This window comes from Saccoglossus kowalevskii, chromosome 17, assembly GCF_978046115.1.
Source record: "Saccoglossus kowalevskii chromosome 17, keSacKowa6.1, whole genome shotgun sequence".
Taxonomy (NCBI): domain Eukaryota; kingdom Metazoa; phylum Hemichordata; class Enteropneusta; family Harrimaniidae; genus Saccoglossus; species Saccoglossus kowalevskii.
In genome coordinates, this window is record NC_140657.1 from 3,199,721 (window position 1) to 3,217,560 (window position 17,840).

Genomic DNA, 17,840 nt, shown 5'->3' on the forward strand with positions numbered 1-17,840 from the left:
TCCCTTACTCTGAGATTCATTAAAATGAGGTGATTCAATAGAGTCCCTTACTCTGAGATTCATTAAAATGAGGTGATTCAATAGAGTCCCTTACTCTGAGATTCATTAAAATGAGGTGATTCAATAGAGTCCCTTACTCTGAGATTCATTAAAATGAGATGATTCAATAGAGTCCCTTACTCTGAGATTCATTAAAATGAGGTGATTCAATAGAGTCCCTTACTCTGAGATTCATTAAAATGAGATGATTCAATAGAGTCCCTTACTCTGAGATTCATTAAAATGAGGTGATTCAATAGAGTCCCTTACTCTGAGATTCATTAAAATGAGATGATTCAATAGAGTCCCTTACTCTGAGATTCATTAAAATGAGGTGATTCAATAGAGTCCCTTACTCTGAGATTCATTAAAATGAGATGATTCAATAGAGTCCCTTACTCTGAGATTCATTAAAATGAGGTGATTCAATAGAGTCCCTTACTCTGAGATTCATTAAAATGAGATGATTCAATAGAGTCCCTTACTCTGAGATTCATTAAAATGAGGTGATTCAATAGAGTCCCTTACTCTGAGATTCATTAAAATGAGGTGATTCAATAGAGTCCCTTACTCTGAGATTCATTAAAATGAGGTGATTCAATAGAGTCCCTTACTCTGAGATTCATTAAAATGAGATGATTCAATAGAGTCCCTTACTCTGAGATTCATTAAAATGAGATGATTCAATAGAGTCCCTTACTCTGAGATTCATTAAAATGAGGTGATTCAATAGAGTCCCTTACTCTGAGATTCATTAAAATGAGGTGATTCAATAGAGTCCCTTACTCTGAGATTCATTAAAATGAGGTGATTCAATAGAGTCCCTTACTCTGAGATTCATTAAAATGAGATGATTCAATAGAGTCCCTTACTCTGAGATTCATTAAAATGAGGTGATTCAATAGAGTCCCTTACTCTGAGATTCATTAAAATGAGGTGATTCAATAGAGTCCCTTACTCTGAGATTCATTAAAATGAGGTGATTCAATAGAGTCCCTTACTCTGAGATTCATTAAAATGAGGTGATTCAATAGAGTCCCTTACTCTGAGATTCATTAAAATGAGGTGATTCAATAGAGTCCCTTACTCTGAGATTCATTAAAATGAGATGATTCAATAGAGTCCCTTACTCTGAGATTCATTAAAATGAGGTGATTCAATAGAGTCCCTTACTCTGAGATTCATTAAAATGAGATGATTCAATAGAGTCCCTTACTCTGAGATTCATTAAAATGAGATGATTCAATAGAGTCCCTTACTCTGAGATTCATTAAAATGAGGTGATTCAATAGAGTCCCTTACTCTGAGATTCATTAAAATGAGGTGATTCAATAGAGTCCCTTACTCTGAGATTCATTAAAATGAGGTGATTCAATAGAGTCCCTTACTCTGAGATTCATTAAAATGAGATGATTCAATAGAGTCCCTTACTCTGAGATTCATTAAAATGAGGTGATTCAATAGAGTCCCTTTCTCTGAGATTCATTAAAATGAGGTGATTCAATAGAGTCCCTTACTCTGAGATTCATTAAAATGAGGTGATTCAATAGAGTCCCTTACTCTGAGATTCATTAAAATGAGGTGATTCAATAGAGTCCCTTACTCTGAGATTCATTAAAATGAGGTGATTCAATAGAGTCCCTTACTCTGAGATTCATTAAAATGAGGTGATTCAATAGAGTCCCTTACTCTGAGATTCATTAAAATGAGATGATTCAATAGAGTCCCTTACTCTGAGATTCATTAAAATGAGATGATTCAATAGAGTCCCTTACTCTGAGATTCATTAAAATGAGATGATTCAATAGAGTCCCTTACTCTGAGATTCATTAAAATGAGATGATTCAATAGAGTCCCTTACTCTGAGATTCATTAAAATGAGATGATTCAATAGAGTCCCTTACTCTGAGATTCATTAAAATGAGGTGATTCAATAGAGTCCCTTACTCTGAGATTCATTAAAATGAGATGATTCAATAGAGTCCCTTACTCTGAGATTCATTAAAATGAGATGATTCAATAGAGTCCCTTACTCTGAGATTCATTAAAATGAGGTGATTCAATAGAGTCCCTTACTCTGAGATTCATTAAAATGAGGTGATTCAATAGAGTCCCTTACTCTGAGATTCATTAAAATGAGGTGATTCAATAGAGTCCCTTACTCTGAGATTCATTAAAATGAGGTGATTCAATAGAGTCCCTTACTCTGAGATTCATTAAAATGAGGTGATTCAATAGAGTCCCTTACTCTGAGATTCATTAAAATGAGGTGATTCAATAGAGTCCCTTACTCTGAGATTCATTAAAATGAGGTGATTCAATAGAGTCCCTTACTCTGAGATTCATTAAAATGAGGTGATTCAATAGAGTCCCTTACTCTGAGATTCATTAAAATGAGGTGATTCAATAGAGTCCCTTACTCTGAGATTCATTAAAATGAGGTGATTCAATAGAGTCCCTTACTCTGAGATTCATTAAAACGAGGTGATTCAATAGAGTCCCTTACTCTGAGATTCATTAAAATGAGGTGATTCAATAGAGTCCCTTACTCTGAGATTCATTAAAATGAGGTGATTCAATAGAGTCCCTTACTCTGAGATTCATTAAAATGAGGTGATTCAATAGAGTCCCTTACTCTGAGATTCATTAAAATGAGGTGATTCAATAGAGTCCCTTACTCTGAGATTCATTAAAATGAGGTGATTCAATAGAGTCCCTTACTCTGAGATTCATTAAAATGAGGTGATTCAATAGAGTCCCTTACTCTGAGATTCATTAAAATGAGATGATTCAATAGAGTCCCTTACTCTGAGATTCATTAAAATGAGGTGATTCAATAGAGTCCCTTACTCTGAGATTCATTAAAATGAGATGATTCAATAGAGTCCCTTACTCTGAGATTCATTAAAATGAGATGATTCAATAGAGTCCCTTACTCTGAGATTCATTAAAATGAGGTGATTCAATAGAGTCCCTTACTCTGAGATTCATTAAAATGAGATGATTCAATAGAGTCCCTTACTCTGAGATTCATTAAAATGAGGTGATTCAATAGAGTCCCTTACTCTGAGATTCATTAAAATGAGATGATTCAATAGAGTCCCTTACTCTAAGATTCATTAAAATGAGGTGATTCAATAGAGTCCCTTACTCTGAGATTCATTAAAATGAGGTGATTCAATAGAGTCCCTTACTCTGAGATTCATTAAAATGAGGTGATTCAATAGAGTCCCTTACTCTGAGATTCATTAAAATGAGGTGATTCAATAGAGTCCCTTACTCTAAGATTCATTAAAATGAGGTGATTCAATAGAGTCCCTTACTCTGAGATTCATTAAAATGAGATGATTCAATAGAGTCCCTTACTCTGAGATTCATTAAAATGAGATGATTCAATAGAGTCCCTTACTCTGAGATTCATTAAAATGAGATGATTCAATAGAGTCCCTTACTCTGAGATTCATTAAAATGAGATGATTCAATAGAGTCCCTTACTCTGAGATTCATTAAAATGAGGTGATTCAATAGAGTCCCTTACTCTGAGATTCATTAAAATGAGATGATTCAATAGAGTCCCTTACTCTGAGATTCATTAAAATGAGGTGATTCAATAGAGTCCCTTACTCTGAGATTCATTAAAATGAGATGATTCAATAGAGTCCCTTACTCTAAGATTCATTAAAATGAGGTGATTCAATAGAGTCCCTTACTCTGAGATTCATTAAAATGAGGTGATTCAATAGAGTCCCTTACTCTGAGATTCATTAAAATGAGGTGATTCAATAGAGTCCCTTACTCTAAGATTCATTAAAATGAGGTGATTCAATAGAGTCCCTTACTCTGAGATTCATTAAAATGAGGTGATTCAATAGAGTCCCTTACTCTGAGATTCATTAAAATGAGGTGATTCAATAGAGTCCCTTACTCTAAGATTCATTAAAATGAGATGATTCAATAGAGTCCCTTACTCTGAGATTCATTAAAATGAGATGATTCAATAGAGTCCCTTACTCTGAGATTCATTAAAATGAGGTGATTCAATAGAGTCCCTTACTCTGAGATTCATTAAAATGAGGTGATTCAATAGAGTCCCTTACTCTGAGATTCATTAAAATGAGGTGATTCAATAGAGTCCCTTACTCTGAGATTCATTAAAATGAGATGATTCAATAGAGTCCCTTACTCTGAGATTCATTAAAATGAGGTGATTCAATAGAGTCCCTTACTCTGAGATTCATTAAAATGAGGTGATTCAAAAGAGTCCCTTACTCTGAGATTCCAAAGAATATATTATCCGATGTACGGCTGTTTTATATAGTTTTAAAATTCTACCAATTTTGAATTAATTTCCCAAAATAATTTGTACTTTTGCATTCCCAGAATAGGTACTCTATTCTTTTCTCTTGTTTACAATATTTACATTCAATGTCATTTCTAAGTTTGTTCTAGAAAGATAATAATTTGTGGCAAGAATGCGAAGTAAAATTTTTAACTGGAAATTTCTATTTTTTCTTCCATTGTATTTCTGTACGGTAGTTTTCAAATTTTTCTTCAACCAAAATACAAGCGATTGGCCGCAATGGTGAAATGCACAGCAAAATATGACATTCAGGGATAACAAATCACTTCAATTTGTCAACACAGGGATACGATGCCAGAAAAGTTGTAAAATAAAAATCAAAAAAAGATTGCTAATTTCTGCGCACTTCGACTTCATGAATTCAGGTCTCATACCACTAATTAGAACTCAATAGACGACAATGTTAGCATTTGGGCGAATTTCTTAAAGATCAAAATATTGTTTTAATTTGTGGAAACCACATGTATGTTATAGAATCCAGGACAGTAAAACACATGTTGGCCAGCTCAAACTCCTACGAAATGGATGTAAACAAAACACATAGATTTGTCTTTCCACCTTCAATATTCTCAGAAAAGCAGCTAGTTTGGAAGTGTCTAATTAAGGGTTGCCAACATCCACAGGTCACCAGAACTTGTCAATAAACAAAGCTACACACACAGGTTCAACAGATGACGTAATTGGAGTATGCTCTTATACATCCAGTTTCACATAAAACAAGGTGAAAGAAAAACCACTGGCTAGCAACAACCACGCACGAACGCTCATAGGCTAATGGGTGGCGTGAGACTTCCAGGCATGTACAATGTCACAGTTCTTTGAAGTCACGCCCGCTACGGAGGAAGCACGTCTGTAACGTCAACATGAAGTAGTGGAGCATTTTAAGCATTGTTGGTGAAATAAACAACTCTGTGGTTGTGTTATATTCATGTTTATAACGTAAAATACAATTTCATAAGTGTGACAACTAATCAATATTTAAATATGCAAATGCATCTAGTACAGGAATGTGTATTATACATGAATGGCGGTGCATCGTATGTCATTTAATGGGTTCATTGAACACGAATGATTCGTTAAAACGACTCGGTGATGTACAAACACAGTGAGACCACGACAATCATTACAATGAAATTGACATTATCTATGCACAATACGGTGTCATGGCTGGGTATGGTGTAAGGAATGACGCGTAAAGGCTTAGTTAATAGTTCACCCTACTCGAAAGGTTTAGGCTCCCTTTTTTACGACGAAATTCAACTAGTGAAAAAGTCGTTCGCGCTACTAAATCGTGGTCGCTACTGTTGTTTTGTGAACAGAATGCTAATGTGATTTTTTTTGTATGCCGTCCGACAATAACAACTCTACGCTTCACTGCCGATTGGTATAAGCACATTCATAGCTTTAAAGCACGTCCAGTATACGGTGGAGCGCAAACCACCCTGTCCGCGGCGCAATCGCAACCATGTCTTCCGACTTTCCAAGTATGCGAATCTCAGCACATCTGTTAACAGTCGGTACACTTCTTATGTCGACGGCATGGACAATAGTGTTAACACAGACTACCGGTAAGCAATCATATTAATTACTGGGGTTCGATACATAATCCATGTAGCTGACTGGGTGCAGTTGATTATAAATGACGTCAGAAAAAAAACACATATATATTATCACATAGAGCCCTAATTACCGTAAGCATTATATTAATAATTAAAAATAATAGATTTGACACGTTACTTGACGGCCGAAAAACAGCAGCTCCTTCTGCCTTATACTATACACCTAGGGTGGAATCACAGTGGATTCAATTATTGTCACGTCCCTACCTAGTTCTTGTTTCTACAGTTAGGTCTTTCGCCATTAGCTAACGCGTAACACTGGTTAGTGTTTTGAGTGGTGACGTATGTCATGTTTCTAATGATCGGCCATTTTGTGCAGCCTATGTGTCCCTTCCACAAAGTAGGACATTGCATTGACAGACGAGTGTTTCCGTCTTCGCTAACCGATTAATTCTTGAACGTAAATAACACACGGTTTCACGACACAAGTACAGTGGCGGATCTAACTTAGTCTGGCGATTTTAAAGTTTGGGTCCGCCCTGAATTAGTAGCAAGGCGCAAGGGCACGTCAGCACAATTGTATTTCTCTCTGTTTTGAAAACAACTTGTTGCCCGGAATGATATGCTAAGTATGTCACATTGTGGTATTTAATGGGACACTAGCGAAATTAAATTGGTTTTCAAGTTGCGGACCGATACATTTAGAGTGATCAGCCGTCTTCGTTAATTTTTCTTATTCAAATAACTGAATCAGCACAGTGGCTATTTTAAGGTTTTCCACTTCTGCAATGGCGCGTTTACTATTTAATTCTAAGAATTATACAAATCTTTTTTAAAGCTGTTTTAAATTTTATGTACGTGTCTCATTTAGCTCTGTGTAGCGTACTACTGCTTTTCAAGTGTTTACATTGTCGCCTATGGGTAGTTTAATTGTAGAGCGAGACATAATTATAATAACCTATATTTAGCCATTTTATGGTCGTTTCATCGTTCAGTCGAGTGTCAAGGCACATTTCCTTATGCCTTTGTCAAGTAGTCCATTTCCCAGGCCATGCGTGTACAGGTAATTTGTAAATCGTCAGTTCAAATCTCATAAAATATATCATTGAGATTATGAGATTACAGTCTGGCCACACGACTAAACTTGCCCAACGTTCAGGGTTTAGAGACAAAGAGGAAATTTAAAACTTTCTATTCAACAAGTAAGCAAAAATTGATAGATCATCTAGTGGTTGAATAACCAATGAAAATATAATATATTCAAATTTTGTCCATGATGTTATGTAATTAATTATTATTGAAGAAATGCGTTAACGAAGTATGACCGGTCGCGGACTTACCACGTTTCTTCGGTTTAATAGTCGTGATATACGCCGTTCAATCTCATGACAGTTTGCTTGACCGTGACGATACTCGCGAAAATGTGGTTTCAAGGCTATTAAGAGTAAGATTAGGTATACTTTTCTACTCGGTATATGCTATGCCGATAATTCTTATTTGACAATTTGTCAATGCCCTCAGGAAAATTTCACAAAGTATGATGGGTGAAGAATATACAGAGCAAACACCGCGCAGGCGTCTAGATAATAAATAAAATAATTTTGACGATGATGACGACAGGTTGTATTTATGGATACGAGAAATGCTAGACATTGGTGCGGGAATTGCTCGTATGAAATAAACTCACGTACGTTAGATGGTGATGTGTTAATGTAAAAGCGGAGAGTTCGTCACTTGCGCACGAGAGGGAATTCTCATGCTAAAAACGCAAAGGCTCATGGGTAGACACTATGGCCGTCTGTCGTATATGCAGGTGAAAACTCCCCCGTTTTAAACTCTACTTTACTCTTAATAAGATTGTAAATAATAACATCAATTTTTACAATTTGTTGAATTGTCCACAGCTAATACAAATTGTATCATGATATTTATTAAATGTAACGTTATTGCGATTTATAGCTTATTAATTAGTAAAACTTATTAACCAGAGGGATATTAATATAACTTTCAAATTAGTTATGATGATTTTAAAACCATATTTTTTTAATTTATTGCAATAAAAAATCAACCATTGTATGTCGCCCGTCTCTGATCATTTTTGTTATATCTTTCAATTATTTTTTTTTTGTTTCATGGTCGTCAGTCTCTGTCAAGGGCAAGAAAGTACAGTTTGATAGAGACTCGCTGGCAGTACTCACGGAAACGGTCTCCATACCTCGACTCACGTCTGTCAGCGCTTGTATGTGGATGAAGACTACCCACACTGGTGCTTGGACCGTGATCTCCTACGCAGTTGCGAGGAGAGATGATGAGATCCGTCTAAGCGGGCTTTCCGACGCAACGCTAAAACTGAAAATAATGGACAGCTCTCCTTCCGTGGTCGACCACCAGCTGAATGACGGACAGTGGCACCATCTATGCATGTCGTGGTGGAGTATCAACGGTGAATGGTTACTCTCGCAGGATGGGGAAGAAATTGGCTCCGGTTTCGAGCACAAAACCGGGCTAAGTATCGCGCCGCATGGGGTCTTTATAATAGGACAGGAGCAGGACACAATGGGAGGGAATTTCACAAGATTTCAGGCGTTTGTGGGCGAATTGACCGATTTCAATTTATGGGATTATGGGCTGACATTGAGTGACATAGCGACGAATTTAGTTGATGGCTGTGCACATGGCAGCTTATTTTCCTGGGGTAGAGATCTGTTGGCAGTGTTTAATGCAGTGGATATTACAGACGATGAAGGGATCAGTCAATGCGGTAAGACTAATCCACAGACGCTCAATCCATTTTAGGCCAAATGAATTAATATTAATATTAATCAATAATTCCTACTAGATTAATTCTTTTACCCATGTCGTACCTCTCCAATCATCAATCATACACCATGACCGCATACAATAATGGTGCGGTAAGTCGCAAAGCATACAACGAGCCACGAGGACTGAATATTTTGCAAAATGTTGTATCACGACGTATTATTGACTAGTAACCAACTCCCTGCACTCGCGCAATTTTATTTTTATTATATTGCTTATTTTTGCTGACGTGCCCTATTAATGTAACACGTTTACGAACAAGGCCGATAAATGCGTTCTGACATCGCCAACGTTACGCCCAATAGTCGTTGCGCATTCAAATTTCATGCAAACAATTGAACACGGTACGTCGCATAGGACCCGCATCAAACACGTAGATAATTCAAGAATTTCGCAGTTGCCACCACGAGCCGCACCCCTACCACGAAATTTCCGAATAAGTACCCGACACCGTGACGACACGACCCGACCTGACACAAGACGACCCGATACGACGTTTTGTAACCATAACTTCGTGATCACAAATCTTTCAACACTCAGACCAACATTATTTTTTAACAATATGTTATATAATTTACAGGTAATATTTATTATGATAACCCCATCGGTCCCCTGTTATTGGTGGCTGACCATCTCACCACAGCACTGCCATCGCTAAGCGACTCCGACTCACGGGTTATATATTACAATTACTCCGGGCAAGCTCTTTATGATCGTGCACGGACTAGCGGTCCAAATGTACCATATAAAGCAGTTCATCGTGAATTTCTACACAATTCAGAGAAGATGGTGCTGGGCTTTGACTATATGGACTTGATCTTCTTCTGGAGTGATCCGGGGCATAAAGCAATCTATGTGGCGGATTGGGTCAATGGTCAAAGATCGTTTGTCCACACCGGCACGTCAACCACGGTTGAAGGCATAGCAGTATAGCAGTAGATTGGTTGACTAAACATGTCTATTGGACAGACGCCGAGTACAACTGGATAAAAGTTGCCAACTACAATGGAACGAATCACCGTACTCTGATTACGACTGGTCTTGATAAACCAGCTGGTATTGTCTGTGATCCAATCAAAGGGTAATGATTTATGAATTATTTATCTAATTTATGACGTGAACCAACTTAAGGACCAATGTTCGTTGACACTTATCTCCAAACCTCATAATGTTAATGAACATCACATGTTATCATCCATTTTATCACTTTTTATCACTTTATGAATATTATGATTGAACTTTCTGATTTTTTTTCTCGAATAAAACTATGTTTTACACGTGAAAAATAAACAAAATGTGAGTAAATTTCAGTAGATTTAGAAAAATACCGTGTTTTAGAACATTTTATTTTGTTTTGCAAAATCATATGAAAGACATGATGTCATAGTGTTTCGATGGTTAGTGTTCACTAAAGCAGTATTCTAATAAACTATGATATTGGTAATCAGTTTTGAAGTATGCAAGACTTTGCTACTGAAAAAAGTGCTTTCTTTAAACTCGATTGTTTAATAACTTGTTGAAAATTTGATCATCGACAAACCGTCATCAACTTTAAATGCGGTTTTGGAAGTGTGAAACCAATACAATGCAACAACAAAAATTGTTATTACACACATTCGAAAGCAAATAATCTAACAGAGCGGTACTCTGCTGATCAAATCAAATCAGAAATCATCAGATTTTGAATTTAGGGGGGTAATCATGGATTTTATTTTTCAATCACAAGAATACACAAACCCGGGATGCCGCGTTTTGAAATTTTAATAAATTAATTGGAATAAATGGCACACCTTCCTTCATTAGTCAATGTAGGCACTACTTCGAACAACGAAATGCGTCAACTGACATTCGGGAGATTGACCAACAGCAAGCAGCGATGCAATTACGAAAATGTGAGCAAACCACATGACAACCGCTTAGGCACATCCAACGAGCAATCACGACACCGTCCATGTGACACACTTTCAGCCAATGAAAAAAAAATTAGTCGGGCTGATCATTTGGTGTGCCACTGCTGAGGCGCAGTCTATTGTCAATGCTTATGAAATCCATATATATACCCGTATAAGCGTATGTAAATATATTTGTTTCGAAAATGAATTTCGAGTAAAAATATATATTACGCACTGCTGACTTTAAAAGTACAAGACATAGGACATGAAATACGAGCATGTCTACATGGGTAGCCTACTACATTTTGTGTGATTTTATTTTAAATTTCACGCACACAATAATAAATACCTTAATTTAGAGCCCTCTGAACCCGAACGACGGCCTTTTTATATATACTCTTTTGCGGGTTTTTAGGAACAAAGGTTAAGATCATAACAACGCTTTGCGAACATACATTTGCCTCAGGGAGAATTGCTATACTTGTTTGATAGTTGTTTAATGTCCCTGGAAGTATAGGCTAATTGGGTCAAAGGTCACGGTAATGGCTATACATAAGGATGCACAACAATATGGATATAATCACTTTTTTATCCCGAGCGACAGAATATAATGTGATTATTTCAACTCCAACGCGTACACATTTTTGTTGAAGTGTATTTATCATGGTTGGGCAGTTGTTTTTTAAAAAGTATCCCTGCTTCTTATTGCCATGGCTCCTACCTCGAACATATGAACTGTAAATTGTGCAATGTTTTTGAAACAAAAATGCAAACAATATTTGAATGGCACCTATATAATTTAAAATAAGAGGGGTGAATGACAAATATTTTCGCAGGGAATATGTGAATACAATATTTATAGAAAACAAATTTCGTATAGCGCCACTCTCATATAAAATACATTATAATACTAAGAGAAAAAAATTATATATTTATTTGCAGATATCTTTACTGGTGTGACTGGGGCAATGAAAACAAAATAGAGAGGGCAACATTATCCGGCGAAAGCCGAACCGTATTGGTCGGAAGTGACGTGTTGGGAACTCCGGTGGGACTGACTCTTGATTTGCGTTACAATATGTAAGTAATGATATTGAATATTGCGACGCAGTATATGTACAACGGTCGCAATATGTAATGTCAGTTGTCATCGAACCACGGTGGGTTCCAAGCGACGCGTACAACGCGCGTAAAACACATTGTAAGTTTCCACGGAATTAAAACGCGCGCTGCACAGCTACAGCTACAGTTGCGATTTATTATGTTTCACTCTACCTGTTCAAAAAAATTGTTTATTATTTGTATAAGAGGGTACTAATAGTTGATTAATCGGTTTGTTCGTAGGTTGTATTGGTCGGACGAGCAGAATAAAAAAATCATGCGTCTCAACCTAAACGATGCCACTCCCGATCCACAGGTGGTTGTTCACGAGCCAGACAGTTTCGGGAGAATATTTAGCATGGATATCGATTATGTGAGTAAATTAGGAGTGGACAGTTGTCTTGATAAACACCAGATAACGTAAAGCATATACACATATAAAAATCACACAATAAATAATCCTGTACTTTTGTTTTTCTTATTTACGGAATAAAATAGCATTCTGTAAGATTGAATGCGGACCATCAGTTTGTATTTTAATATTACAATTCAATGTAATTAATTTCAATCGTTTCACCAGGAATTCGGATTTTTTGCGAATGACCGAGAACATGACGTAATACATCTAGTGCCATTTGACACAAATATGGATGTTCTCCAAATCAGTAACAACTACGACCCCAATGGTCTTGTTTACTTTGACGAGGCGAGACAACCAATAGAAGACTGTAAGTCATTAACGGTTTTCCAATTTCAATAACATTAATATACGTATGATGGATGGAATAGCGTAATATGTAAATGCGCACGTCTGTTAGATGGAATAGCATGCTTATTTGAATTTCCGGTACGTACATTCGTCGCACTGTCCCACGCTTATTTTATTTTATTTTGTTTTATTTTATTTTATTTTATTTTATTTTATTTTATTTTATTTTATTTTATTTTATTTTATTTTATTTTATTTTATTTTATTTTATTTTATTTTATTTTATTTTATTTTATTTTATTTTATTTTATTTTATTTTATTTTATTTTATTTTATTTTATTTTATTTTATTTTGGCTATTTATCTTTATCTTCGAACAGTTTCCTGTAGTAGTTCCCCTTGCTCTCACATGTGTGTTGGTGATCCGAGTGGATACAAGTGTCTGTGTAACCATGGCTACAAGTTGAAAAATGACGGACGAAGATGCGAGGAAGGTATGTTGTATGGATCCATATGTATGTTCTTCTAAGACAATCAAATGTGCATTATGTCACAACAACAACTCTTTCGCTCATACTAACCTCCTTAAACGCATTTATCTTTACAGATGAGTCTATTATACTCGACCATGAGCTGGTTTTCTCCGTAGAGGGCGGTTACTTGTGCCAGGTGCCCGCCAATATAGGGCATGAACACTTACCAGAGACCTTCACGGTATCGTGCTTTTCTGACTTCACTGTGAACACCATTGATTTCGACGTGTATGGTGAATACATATTTGTGCATTCGAAGCAATATCCAGGTATTCAGCGCTCTCGACTTAGATACGAAGACGATAACGAGTGGGAGCATGTTACTTTGGAGGGTGACCCGTCGTGTAAGTTAATATTTTTTTTACCATACAAGGAATTTCGTTTAGGCTGAACTGCCACGATATGTAAGTCAGTGCACTTATGAGTGCACGCACTAAGAATTGACTATATAGTATTACATATTAAACAACTTAATCTGTGAAAGAAACGACATTTTCAGTATACCTTTACTATTTTATCAAGTCCGAGAATATATGATAGTATTAGTATACCTAGTTTAGTGTAAATTGAATAAGTTAGTAATGTATACTACCCACGCGAATCAAGTACATACATTACATGCAAAAGAAGACACTCCGCCACAACTGCAAAGTACTTATCCTTACTAAGTATCCTTACTAAGACTTCTATCATAATGTAATAGTATGTATTCTATTTACATATAAGCACATTGTTTGTGGAAAGAAAGTCAAAATTGAGTGTTGAATACTATATTAACACAACGAATCAGGCATTGATCCTATATTAAGATTTGACAACCCATCTAAATATCACTCGTTGGTGACTTTTTATCTTGCAATGAATAATTAAAATGTTTCTTATTTACATGACAATCGAGTCAAAATCTCTCCCATAATCCAATAGATGGTTTCTTGTCGCTAGGGCAACCACTCTTGAAAATTGTGCTTTGCCCTGTGTCCATGGTAACATGGCAGATCTATCCCAACAATCTGCGCTTTTTCTATTGTCTCAACGAGAGCCGCTTCTGGACATTACCTGGAAACAGTGTCGAAAATTGCCATCTCCCTGGCAACTACATTCTGATCTCTCTAAAAACGTAAACAATTGTGCCTTCTTTCACGGGCAGACAGACGCACATGCATACAAACACACACACCGACGTCGACAAAATAAAAACATTTGGCGGAGATAATAAGTACATGACCTAAAGGTTTAAAGCTCAAATTACAAATTGTAGGAAAATTGATTCACTAAATTTCGGCAGTCAGAAACTGTAGAATACATGCATTAAATTAACGTTATGACATAACTTAAATGATATGTTTGGTATTTGCAATCCTGTGTGCAAAGATTAAAATGTTACTTTTTTGTAATTATGTGTCAAATTAAGGAATACGCTTTTATTTGCCGACTATTATATGTATTGTTATTCACAGGCATATCGGTTGATTGGATTGGGTCCAATTTATACTGGACATCCGGGAAAGATGAAACTGCATCTATTAAAGTGTCAACACTGGAAGGAGAGCACGTGACTACATTGATTTCACAAGATATACGCGAACCAAAGGCGATTGCCGTCCATGCAACTTCAATGTAAGTGTTTCCATGAATTTGGAGTGTTATATACGTTGAGTGTAGATAATATATGGCTACTGCGGATCAAATGATGCCCAATGACGGCCATAGTTCACAGGAATGCTTGACAAAACAGATGAGTTTTCAATCTGGATTTGAATATGCTAACATTTGGTGCTGTACGAATGTCATTTGGTAGATGATTTCATAGTGAAGGAGATAAATGAGAGAATGATCGGTCACCATATGATTTATGTCTGGTTTTTGGTACTTTGAGTAATTGCTTGTTTCTGGAGCCAAGAGTTCTACCAGGATTACGTTGTTGTATGAGATCCGAAATGTATGGTGGAGTCAACTGATGTAGTGCTTTGTAAGTAATGAGGAGTATTTTGAATTGGATTATGTAAGTGACTGGAAGCCAGTGCAACTGGTGGAGTATTGGTGTTGGTATTGCGGATAAGTTCACAACACAATTATAGAAATTTACGTCTATATATAGGCATAAATGAAAGCTGTGGCTGAATAGATTATACCATAAACCTTGTATTCTACTCTTTGTCTTTATCAATGTAGGTATTTATTCTGGAGTGACAAAGGAGACAGTCCCCGCATAGAGCGATCAGACCTTCGCGGAAGATATCGCAAAGTACTCGTAACTGAAAATATAGAAGATCCAGTACAGTTTGCGATTGATTTTAACAGAGACAGGTTTGGATATTATTAAATAATTTTCGTTTAGCTAGTATAATTTGCGCATGTTTCGACGGTGGAATACTGTTTATGATACACACATTGTGACACACTGTGAATGATTTCCAGATGCGTCCTGTAACTGTATCGTAATCTTAGTATGAATTCACTGCATTTTGAGCACCATACTTCTTCAATGTTATTATGTATACAGTTAGTCAAATCTCGTGTTAACTGTGTTACTATAGAAGTATTTTTGTTTTCAAATAGACTTTATTGGGGGGATGATGGAACCAAGCAAATCGTTTCAGTTGATTTTGATGGCTACGACAGAACATTGTTTCGAATGTTTGTACACGACAGCGACGTACGCTTTACTGGACTGACCATATTTCAGGTACGTTATATGTGATACAGTGCAACTGTAATAGAGATACGATTGAGTAAAATAGTACTGGTAATCCCTTCCAAATTTATGATCTATCAAATTTATGATAATGTAGCTGTACATTTAATTATTCGAAACGTGTAGGAATATTGTAATTGTGTTGCATTGATGGGTATATTTGCGATTTACTGTCACGGACGATAGGAAACCGAATATCTGATCTTATCTAATCTCTTTGTGTTCATTTTGAAGTCTTTTTTTACATGTACCAATATTTAATATATTCATATATATTAAAATCTTTCGTTCAATTTATTGTCATAATTTTATATTTACATTTTTTCAAAATTGATTGGCATGAAGAATCCCACATAACTGACCATTAGTCAATTATTACCCGCCCCTATTTTATGCGCAGTGTGAAATGTGTGTGATCTCTGTAATCAGCTCAGGTTAAAATCAGGTTAAAAAAAATAAGTGACATAGAGGCGTTGATTTAATTCTTATCTTATGGGTGTTGCATTTACCAATCGTGCGGTACGACTCAACTACGCGCTTCACGTGACGTCATTGATTGTAGCTCCAGTCCAGTTGTTGTTTAAGTGATAATTGTCAATTCTTCCACACTTCAAACTCGGACTTAAACTTGGCATATTTTTTTCTAATTACTATCTCGTTGCTAGGATTTTATGTTTGTCGCAAGGTATTCGGAAGTAAGCATTACTATCTATGAGATTGAAAGTAGACAACGTGTTAGAGTAATACTACCACCAACGAAACCGACAACACTCAAATTCTTCCACTCGAGCTTACAACCTCTGGATATTGGTGAGTGTAAACTATTTTTTCTTATGGTTTCGACTTGTTGGTTAACACATAGTGAAATTGATTCACATCGTAATTCCTAATTTCAGGACCGTGTGATACATATATTTTTTGTGATGAGATCTGCGTCAACACAAGGTACGGTGCTGAGTGTCTGTGCTCGGAAGATAGCCGTGGATGTCAAACAGGTAATCAATATACGACACCAATCGGTCATTCAAATATGGATCACAACACTACTCGGACGGCGCAAGGCGGGAGATATTCTAACTGAAATAAAGCAATGAAAGAAAGCAATGAAAGTTACAAGAAATAAACAAATAAACATTTGACGGCGACGCGTTTCATCAGTGACCCAAAATTACGTGGATGGGTTTAAGATGGGTTGAGCAGTTATTCGTCATTTTTATATCAAATGTTTCAAAAGCAGTGTTTTTATTGAAGGACAATCACATACCAAAGCAACATCGACACGTTGAACTGCGCCTCTTCCATCTCCCAGCGTTACAGAAACATTTCCTTTAAAAAGAATGCGACATATAGAAACGATGGGTTACGAATACTAGCTCTGTTATTACAAATATTTTATTTTTACTGTAGTATATAGGTGCCCTCTAACGTTTGCGAATGGTAGCGTCACAGATGGATGTGACAACAGGGACGGTAATAGTTGCCAGTATAGTTGCGAAAAGGGTTATTTTCCAACAACCAACCAACCGATCGTGTGCCAAGAAAATGGAGAATGGGAAATACCAGCCAGTTCACTTTGTACTCCAGGTCAGTGCATTTGGTAGCCATGCTTTAAAAGCATGTACTATATCAAAACAGCATTAACATAAACATCCAAGTGCAGAAAAACAAATAATTAGTGTCGATATTATCAATTTTATTTTTAGCTTCGTCGCCTAGCGTCTATTTATTTTTCGTTTATCAAAATATCCCGAAACTTTGATTGGTAGATTTTGTTAAAGGATAATGCGTTTGTTAGTCAAAGTTTGTGATCAAAACATGGCTGGTTGCTATTCTAAACTGTGATTTTGCTGTTCGTAAATCCTTTAAATTTGTCGTAAGAGATTTCAATTATCGGACCCAAGCTTTGAAGCCAGAACTGAAACGTTTTCTTGAATTCATGGTGTTCCTTTCAGTCGGAAGTTGCTCATCTTGAGTATTTCCTTTACACGTGACAACACACTGACAATTTGATCATCGACCATTTAGTTCGAGATTTATCATGAACACGGGATAGAAAAAATATTCCCCATATATATATATATATATATATATATATATATATATATATATATATATATATATATATATATATA

The 17,840-nt window shown here is 36.2% G+C and overlaps 1 protein-coding gene across 1 annotated transcript in view; it reads left to right on the forward strand.

Moving 5' to 3' along the window:
* Positions 1-5,818: 5,818 nt before the first annotated feature.
* LOC100374529 (low-density lipoprotein receptor-related protein 5-like) overlaps positions 5,819-17,840 on the forward strand; it is a 33,731-nt gene continuing 21,709 nt past the window's right edge. Inside the window, 15 exon segments of the mRNA XM_078009846.2 lie at positions 5,819-5,967; positions 8,102-8,719; positions 9,359-9,699; positions 9,702-9,859; positions 11,613-11,750; positions 12,015-12,144; positions 12,352-12,499; positions 12,861-12,974; positions 13,088-13,357; positions 14,471-14,630; positions 15,186-15,320; positions 15,573-15,699; positions 16,374-16,518; positions 16,605-16,703; positions 17,116-17,292. Coding sequence (XP_077865972.2) covers positions 5,865-5,967; positions 8,102-8,719; positions 9,359-9,699; positions 9,702-9,859; positions 11,613-11,750; positions 12,015-12,144; positions 12,352-12,499; positions 12,861-12,974; positions 13,088-13,357; positions 14,471-14,630; positions 15,186-15,320; positions 15,573-15,699; positions 16,374-16,518; positions 16,605-16,703; positions 17,116-17,292 — 2,863 coding nt within the window. The 5' untranslated portion in view covers positions 5,819-5,864.